Consider the following 10,068-nt stretch of genomic DNA (forward strand, 5'->3'; position numbering starts at 1 on the left):
AAATGCTGTTGCAACCCAATACAAAATTCACTGTGAACTGCCAACAATACAAGCTCTAGCTATCAGCCTACTACATCCCTCACCAAAAACCCAAAAAGCTATGAGCCTACTACGGCAAGATAATAATAATAATAATAATAATAATAATAAAGCATGAAATAACATTCTTTAATGAAAATTTAAATTACATTTCATGCAAAGATTAGGGAATAAATTGCAAGAAAGCATAGTGTCAAAAAAGGTTACAGTTCTGTACAAAATGTGAAGATTTAAAACTTTTTCAATTAATTTTGATGGGTTTATAATTATGTGTAAATTAAATAATGGAAAAACAAAACATAAAATATTGGAATGCGCGTGGGAGAGGGAGAGCGAGGCATCCCATCTCATCCCATCCATGATCTGAAGGTGTTCAAATCCATCGTCACTCGTTCACTCACTCACTCACTCACTCACTACTCTTTTTGAGTAGAAATGGTAATGGTGGTGGTGGTGGTGGTGGAGCTGTAAGTGAATCCCTCAAACGCAAACAGAAACACACTTTCTTGTGTTTTCATTTCATGTCTCAGCCCTCAACGAAACGCTCGTCGCCGTCGCCGTCGCCGTCGCCAGCTGAAACAAACAGCTCTATGAAAAAAGCCAAGTCGCAAGGCCTCGCCTGTGCTCTAGACTCCAACGCCATCTCCTCTCACCACCACGACCTCCTTTTCGACTCCATGTCCCACAACGACCCCACCGCCGCCGCTTCCCCCTCTCCCTCCCCCTCCCCCTCCCCCAACAACCCTCGCGCTCCCGCCGCCAACCTCTCCCGCAAGAAAGCCACGCCTCCCCACCCCGCTAAGAAGCTCCTCATCAAGCTCCACAAAGGTGCGCCTCCAATCCCCCTTTCTATTAACCTAATTTCCATTTCTGCTTATATTCTTTAATTCTTCCCGTTTTTCAGCTCATAGGCTTTTTCTCTGTTGATCTAGCTTTTCCAAGTCTATTAAAATGTGAAGCACGATATGAAACAGTTCAGTTTCTTTGGCAAACAATAAGATGGGCTCAATAGGTGTACTTATTTAGGTCATTCTTACGTCTATAGACCCACACAAGTTAATTACTGAGTCAGTCATAACATAGAAGCTCCTAATGTAAGACCCAAACACTCACTTTTGCCTATTAGAGTATTAGTTATCGTTCCCCGCCTGTGGTTAACTTTGGACCCTAAGTAGTGCAGCTACCAAGAGAAAGAATTTAAATTTAATGCACTAACTGCCTTTCGATCATATCCTGCCACATTAGAAAATGTGGTTCAGTCTTGCATTTTTCACTTGAATGGTCATGCAAATGCAAAGACTCAATGCATCCAAATTGAAATTCACTTTATATAATGTAAGATACGATATCATGGGATTTAATTTAGAGATATAGCTATCAATAACTTCTAGTCTTCTACATCTAAACTTATTTGTATTTTCTTATTATGGTGAATGTATATGTAACACATGGTGGTACTATAAGCTTGTTTTCTTTATGTGGAAGCGGAACATATTTGTAGTTTCTTGTTTTTCTTTGGAAAACAAATTGGCACAGTAGTATTGTAAATAAGTTTGAATATTTAGCTTTACAAAGAGACAACTTCTAAATTTATTATTCATACGTCCCTGTTTTCCTTTCAAAGGTAAGCCAACACTGCCCACAAATTTTGAGGAGGTTACATGGGCAAAATTGAAGTCTGCTATTTGTGCTATATTCTTGAAGCAACCTGACTCTTGTGATTTGGAAAAGCTTTATCAGGTATTCCTAGATATTCTGTTATTATTTATTATCCACAGTTGGGTTGGCTTGGGTTTGTCCTGTGAATTTTATGGTGAAATAGCTCTTTAGTATTTCATGTTGAACTCTTCTGTAGGCTGTCAGTGATCTTTGCATATATAAAATGGCTGGAAATCTTTATCAGCGAATTGAAACAGAATGCGAAGCACATATATCTACAGCTTTGCAGTCTTTGGTTGGTCAAAGCCCAGATTTGGTTGTTTTTCTATCTCTAGTTGAGAGATGTTGGCAGGATCTTTGTGACCAAATGTTGATGATTCGGGGTATAGCCTTGTATCTGGATAGGACATATGTGAAGCAAACAGCAAATGTACGGTCCTTATGGGACATGGGCTTACAACTTTTCCGCAAACATCTTTCATTATCTCCTGAAGTTGAACACAAAACTGTTACTGGTCTTCTAAGAATGATTGAAAGTGAAAGGTAAATCCTTATGTTACAATCCTAATCTTATAAATGAATGCCAGACCTCTTTATAGATGACTATGTATGCAGGTGGCAGGGAGTGTATTTCCTTGGTTTTTCTATTTGCTGTCATCATAGATTTTATTTTCTTCTTGCCATTACCTTGCATGGGGTGAGTTGATATGACACTGATGAGACCATGAGGGAGCATGTGCTGTCAAGAATTAGTAAATACTTGTAATATTCCTGATTTCCTGTTTCAAAATATATCAGTAACCATTGTAACTGGTTGAAATACAAAGGATAATTTTGTGAATAGTTTTGGCTTGAGTAGTTTGTTAATTATTTTTTAATGAATTTGGCCCAGTAGAATACACCTTTATTATATATGACCATTATTTGTGGTTATGTGAATTAACTTATCTCTCTTAACATAAAAAAGATTAGCTAAATTATCATTTTTTCTTTTTTTTTTTGTGGGGGGGGGGGGGGGGGATAAATGTCCTTTTGTGATGGAGCTTTCATTTTTCTGTTTTTCGTCTGGCATTTCAGATTAGGTGAAGCAGTGGATAGAACGCTTCTAAACCATCTTTTGAAGATGTTCACAGCACTGGGAATATATGCAGAAAGCTTCGAGAAGCCATTTCTTGAATGCACATCTGAATTTTATGCTGCTGAAGGTATGAAATACATGCAGCAATCAGATGTTCCAGATTATTTGAAGCATGTGGAGGTGCTTCCTTTTCTTTATCCCCTTCTATTATCTTGTTAGCTCCTTTAAGTAGTTCTTTAACTATTGGATCTTGCCATGCCATGTATGTATTTTATCTGATCATGCATAATAGTTATCTTTGCATAGTTGAACCCTTCCTCCATACCACATTGTTTATGTACTGAATGGAGCTTTCATCTCATTTTTGTAGACAAGATTGCAAGAGGAACACGACAGATGCCTGATCTACTTGGATGCGAGTACTAGGAAGCCGCTGATAGCCACAGCAGAAAAGCAACTTCTTGAACGTCATATACCTGCCATTCTTGATAAGGTTGTGACTGCTACCAGCTTCATGATTTTTCTGGGTGTTCACCCCCTCCCCCCTCCTTTTTTTCCCCATTTATTGAATTTTGTTTTTGGTGTTACAGGGTTTCTCTGTGCTTATGGATGGAAATCGCATTGAAGACCTTCAGAGAATGTACTCACTCTTTTTAAGGGTCAATGCCCTTGAGTCACTAAGACAAGCCCTAAGTTCATATATAAGGAGAACTGGGCAGGCCATTGTTATGGATGAGGAGAAAGATAAAGACATGGTTTCTTCACTTCTGGAGTTTAAGGCTTCTCTTGACAGAATATGGGAAGAAAGTTTTTATAAGAATGAAGTATTCTCTAACACCATTAAAGATTCATTTGAGCATCTTATCAATCTACGACAGGTATTCTCATTTTTATGTTGTCATTTTCCTCTTTTTGTTAAAGTCTCAAGATAGAAATTCAGTAAGTTGTGGGCCAACTGTTTTGAGTTCTTTTTCCTTTAATTCCTGATACCTTTACTTTCCTGCTCAAGTTTATGGCTACCATTTAACTTCCAAGTTTTTAGTCTTGCAATTGCCACGGACCTGATCCTGTGAGGTAGTAAAAGCAATGTTGCCAAACCATTTTATCCTCTAGCTATCATAAGTAAACATTTTATATCCTAATTCCTAATCATTAAACCAAACCTGATACAAATACCATGGCTGCAGATATCAATATAGCTGATGTCTTTTACATGCCATTGAATTGCTTTCAATGTTTTGCAAATACTATGACTGTGACCGGTTGCTGTGATTGTAATACAATTTTTAATAGAATAAAAAGGTGAGTACAGACATCCTTGGATATTTGCACTTCCTTATCAATCAACTTCAGCATAGAATGGCCATAAGCTGTGCTTTAATTTAGAAACATAGCCTAACCCTAACAGCCTTCTTTTTAATGCCAAAGCATTTCAAAGTGTATCACAAGTACACCTGGAGAGGACATCTACCCACTTAGAATTCGAAACAGATTCTTCCGCTAACACTTAGCTACCTTGTAAAAAAAATGACCTACAGTCTCTGAATCAGATCTACATAAGAAACATGCGACAACAAGATCTACGTTAGCTGTTATGTTTTATGGAGCATAACATGCTAATTTTGAATAAATTTCTGCATCCGTTGTTTATGAATCAACTATATTGTGTCCATGAGAGAGCTTGTGAAATATCAAAGCTCCTCAAGATAGGTGAAGTGGTTGCTTTACACTTGGGGATTTTTTCTTTTTCTGTTTTGGTGATTTGCAGTCAACTGACTCTGTTGCTATTTTATGTGTGACAGAACCGACCAGCAGAGTTGATTGCCAAGTTCTTAGATGAGAAGCTCCGTGCAGGTAACAAGGGTACTTCTGAAGAGGAATTGGAGGGAACACTTGATAAAGTCCTGGTTTTATTTAGGTTCATTCAGGTTTGTTCAATTTTTCTTTGGTGAATCACCTACACAATAAACACTGTTTTTTGTACTTCTCATTTAAATTTCTTCTGATACTTTTCTCGATATTGATACTGACAACATTACTTGACATTTTCTTGTTTTAAAGGGCAAAGATGTGTTTGAAGCTTTTTATAAGAAAGATCTTGCAAAAAGACTGCTTTTGGGAAAAAGTGCTTCTATTGATGCAGAGAAGTCTATGATATCCAAGGTTGACAATTTCCTTTACCATTTAATTTCTGAATTAGTTAATATACTTTATTATGTTAACCATTTTCTTTCATCAATACAGTTGAAGACTGAGTGTGGCAGTCAGTTCACAAACAAATTGGAAGGAATGTTTAAGGTATAATCTGAATCAATTTATAGGCTAGCAATTTTATTCCTTTAGTAGACTCTTGGTTTGGTACGTATTGGGTGGGTACTCTCTATACCAATCATAGTATTTTCAATTTCTTCCTTTAATTAAGAATCTGTATCTGATGAGAAATTCTCTTTATGGTCCTTGGTCCCGACTAAGATCCAGCTGTGGGGCTGAAACTGGGTTTTGAATCACAAATTCCCACTCTATTTGAAGAGCCATTGTGGTTTGAAAAATGAGAAATAAGTCTTCTTCCAGTGAATACTTCTGTAGTTGTGTAAAAATCTACAGCATATCAGCAACTATAGAGTGGTCCCTTGTATGAAATAACTATGACTTAAATTTAAATTTGCTGAATGAACAAAGATTATGGTAACTTTCTTTGATAGTGTCCATTTATGTTGATATTGTGTCCTAATTTGATGGTTCATTGTAACTATGATCAACGTGACCTGACTAACTTAATGGATTACCAAGCTTTTATTTCATAGTTTCTTGCATATTTTCTCCCTCAGGACATTGAATTATCAAAAGAAATAAATGAGTCCTTCAAACAGTCATCCCAAGCAAGGACAAAACTCCCATCAGGAATTGAAATGAGTGTTCATGTCCTGACAACTGGGTAAGCTGTTGTCTTTTGTTTCTTAGCTATAATGATCTATAACTTACTGCGCTCAGTTACTCCATTGACTTTAAGTTGCTGGATGTGTGCAGGTACTGGCCAACATATCCACCCATGGATGTTAGACTTCCTCATGAATTGAATGTTTACCAGGTTCAGCACTAGCCCTGATTAATACTCTTCAACTTTTGGTGTCCCTGACAGTGGCTCACCTGACATGGCCGTTTTCTTTTCCTTTTCCTTCAGGATATTTTCAAAGAGTTCTATCTGAGCAAATACAGTGGAAGGCGTTTGATGTGGCAAAATTCATTAGGTCACTGTGTCTTGAAGGCAGAGTTTCCTAAAGGGAAAAAGGAGTTGGCAGTCTCCCTATTTCAGGTTTGCCTATCAAAACCTCTTTATGTAACATCATTTCTTTATCTGTATTGCTGTCTATATAGCACTGCGTACATTTTTGGATGGATTCATTTTGCATTCCTGGTTGAGTTTCAGACTGTTGTTTTGATGCTATTCAATGATGCCGAGAAACTGAGCTTTCAAGATATCAAGGACTCTACCAGTATCGAGGATAAAGAACTGAGAAGGACTCTGCAATCGCTTGCATGCGGAAAAGTTCGTGTCCTACAGAAGGTATGTTTGGAATCATTTAGAGAATTACCAGTGTATAAAATTTATTTTGTAATTATGGTCCTTTTTTAGTGTCTTAATGGAGATTTCTTTTGATGAACCTGCAACAGTCGCCGAAGGGTAGAGATGTGGAGGATGATGACTCATTCTCTTTTAATGATGGCTTTACAGCTCCTCTTTACCGTATAAAGGTATCACCCTCATTGCTTAGATCACACTAGGAAACTGATTAAATGAAATCTCAAACTTTCACTTTTGTTTCAATTCTGGAAGTTAAGGACTTTGCTTTTCTTTGGTTTTAGTCCTCTAAATTTTTTATTTGAGTTAACTTCACCATCTGGAATACAGGTGAATGCCATTCAGTTGAAGGAGACAGTGGAGGAAAACACAAGCACCACTGAAAGAGTTTTCCAAGACCGTCAGTATCAGGTCAATTTTCTGTTCTCAAAAGCCTTTTCAAGATCATATCTTAGAGGCCAATAGGCCATAGTACATGAAAAATATTTTGTCTTTGTATGTTATTGAAGTTTAAAGAAAAGCTCACTCAAATAAATTCTCAAGCTAAAAGAAAAGCTGTCGGATTCAATAATGAGAAAAGATGTTATCTGAAGAACAATTTTTATGCACTAACACTCCCAATCAAATCTTTTCATTTCCGTGACCTTTGAAATTGTAGAGATTTCAAGGGATAAAAGGTGTAAAAAGCTGCATTAATTTAATCCTTTCTATATTACATTATTAAAATTCATGAATATTACAATATGGAATTGTAGGTAATTTAGATCAACATATCATATATATATATATCAATCATGGTAGATGTACACTAAAATCAGCTACCAAAATCAGTCATTGTGTATTTATGTATAAATACATGTGTTGTTTAACTCGTTTCCAATGTGTATTTTGTATTCCAACATATTTTTTATACTAGTGGCTGATTTTGGTATATAAATAGCATTTTTGTATATCATATATAGGTGTTTGATTTGTTTTCTATCTTCAACTTAAGTTTATAATTTTATTTTAACTTTATTGAAATGGCGGCACCACCCTGTTTCCATTTTATTTCCCATTTTCAGGATTTTTTTTTTGGGTTATAATAATAATAATAATAATAATAATAATAATAATAATAATAATAATAATAATAATAAAACTTTTATCTCAATTTAAAATGAATAGATAAAATAAACTGGACACCTTAAAAAATTGCCAAGTCCAACCAAACAAGAGCATATGCCTCGGTTAGGAATCCTGTTGCATTTGCATGCAAGCAATATCAAATATTATCGTATATGCCCTAGATTTTTTCTTTTTTTAAAACAAAAAATTATATCAATTTTGCGTTGTACACCTCATCTCACAAAGCTTATGACTCGTTTGTTTTTGTTGCAGATTGATGCTGCCATTGTGAGGATAATGAAGACGAGGAAAGTACTTAGTCACACCCTTCTTATTACCGAACTCTTCCAACAGGTAAGTCATTACCACACCTCATTTTATTAATCCCTATAGTTATAGTGAGAATTGATACTGATTTAGGAATTGGTTTGTTATGAACAGCTCAAGTTTCCAATAAAACCAGCTGATTTGAAGAAAAGGATTGAAAGCCTGATTGACAGAGAGTATCTGGAGAGGGACAAGAGCAACCCTCAAATATACAATTATCTGGCATAGTCTTTCACATTTTCAAATGACATGGGGCAAACTTAATGTTTGATTCCTCGTCATATGTACAGTAACAGTGGATTCCCGTTCTTTTTTTCCACCCCCATTCATCGACAACTGTACTTTATTATTGTAAAGCATAATATCTCGCATGATAATTTTTCCTTTTATAGAAGATTCTGAGCGACCCAAAGTTATTCTCCAAAATGATCGAGAAATTCAATAGAATTAATAGATAAATGGTATCATCAACAAAATGTCATTTTATTTTAGATACAAATTAAGTTGTCGGTCATTAACCTTCCATTCCATTTATGTGCAATATAAACAAGGGAAACAAATCGCGATGAGATGGGAGATACCAATGGAGTTTTTTCTTTTAAAAAAATAACTTCTCACTTCATGACCCAAAAAAATAGTTCTTGTGATTCCATTCTCGTTGAATGACGTACAGTTATCGGTTGGCCACGTTTTGTTCATTCACTGTTTGTATCATTCTGATGCACTGTTTGTATTCGTCGCTTTGTGTGAAGCAACGAGTTCTGTCGTTTCTCCACAACTTCGCACCTGGAAAATCATAGAAGCTAACACATTATCACGTTAAACGAAGCTACTAATATCAAACATTCATTTTTAAACTTTGCTATAACAATTCACAGCATCGCCATCTCCATTTCGGTACAGTAAAATCAAGTAGACGAATCTCAAACACTTCATTATTCACTAACATTGAAATTACATTTAATCAAACTAACATCCCCACACTCAACCCTACATATAAAGGGAACAATATCCTTTTTTCCTCTCTCTGTTCTTCTTCCAAAACAAAAAGCGCTGATTTGAGTTACAGAAGGAAGTGAACGACGATACCAATCAGGCGGAGGGTGGTGATCATGAGTGTGGCAGCTCAAACGGATTTGACGGCGGTGGAAGGTGCAGAGGAGGAGGATTCATCCGTGTCGGCAGCGGAGGAGGGATTAAGAGGTGCGCGAATTGCACGGTTATCGTCGTCGGGATCGTAATCGGGGTTCAGATTACGATCGATGGCTTCGCGACCCATTTCGAGGCATGGCTTGCATGCGATCTCGATGGTCGCCCATCCGAGAAGCACCGCCGCCACTGCTATCACCGCGCTCGTGATGGCACCCATTTTTTCCCGATTTCACTTAGCTTCTTCCTCTTCCCACCGATCCCTCTCTCTCTTGACGAAGGAAATCAATCGATAAAGTAAACTATCAAACTTTTCATGGGCTTCTATTGTGGGCTTTTTGTGGGCCGCTTACGTTTGGACTCTCTCAAAAACCATAAATATAAAATAACAACTTTACTTATATTAAAGTTTGCATTGTTTTTACATAAAGATAAATAATCATTGAATTTTCTTTTTTAGCTGTGGGAAAATTCAAAATTGACTCTTTGACCCAAGACAGTGGTAATTAGGGGAGATGTCAATAAGCTGCAAGGTTTGATTGGCTTCTTTCTTTGCATTCACTCAACTAAGTGCAACCATACCTTATCTGCTGCATCCACTGCTTTGATAGCAACATAGGGTTCCAACAATATTCAATTTGGCCTAACTTTCATTAGTTTATAATACTCTTTAGATTAATAATTCTCAGTTTCTCGCATTAAAATATTTAAAAAGAAAATTCAGTCCAATTAGTGCTCTAAAGAAATTCTTTTAAAATACAAAAAATGTTCATGTATTTTATGTTATTAATTAAAATCTACCATTTTGAATTAAAATTCTCTACTTTTATATCATTAATAAAGGTTTTGTTAGGTTGGGCTAGCTAGGAGACTATATGAAAATGAAAATATACAAACTTATTTGAATAAATAGACAAATACATAAATATAAAAGATGCCTCTCCCATATGACATACAAACTTATTTGTACATCTCTATCGTTTCAATGTTTTCTCACATTTTGTAGTCCGGTGACAATTATTGCAAAACCTTTCTTAAAAAGACTAATGACTATATTCAACCACTCCTAGGTAACCTATCTCACCTAAAAGTATGATTTCAACCACCAAAATAAGTTATAATTTGAGAT

General features: G+C 36.1%; 1 protein-coding gene across 1 annotated transcript; it reads left to right on the forward strand.

The window, feature by feature from the left end:
* The first annotated feature begins 286 nt into the window (after nt 1–286).
* LOC112714320 (cullin-4) lies at nt 287–8,216 on the forward strand. Its single transcript, XM_025765893.3, has 17 exons — nt 287–867; nt 1,664–1,779; nt 1,895–2,241; nt 2,776–2,956; nt 3,147–3,269; nt 3,367–3,654; nt 4,579–4,704; nt 4,838–4,939; nt 5,021–5,074; nt 5,605–5,711; nt 5,804–5,864; nt 5,958–6,089; nt 6,204–6,341; nt 6,449–6,529; nt 6,687–6,767; nt 7,737–7,817; nt 7,905–8,216. The coding sequence occupies exons 1-17, from the start codon at nt 561–563 to the stop codon at nt 8,016–8,018; spliced, it is 2,439 nt and encodes an 812-aa protein (XP_025621678.1). The 5' UTR covers nt 287–560; the 3' UTR covers nt 8,019–8,216.
* Nucleotides 8,217–10,068: the final 1,852 nt, after the last annotated feature.

Source organism: Arachis hypogaea, chromosome 10 (genome assembly GCF_003086295.3).
Source record: "Arachis hypogaea cultivar Tifrunner chromosome 10, arahy.Tifrunner.gnm2.J5K5, whole genome shotgun sequence".
NCBI classification, from domain to species: Eukaryota; Viridiplantae; Streptophyta; class Magnoliopsida; order Fabales; family Fabaceae; genus Arachis; species Arachis hypogaea.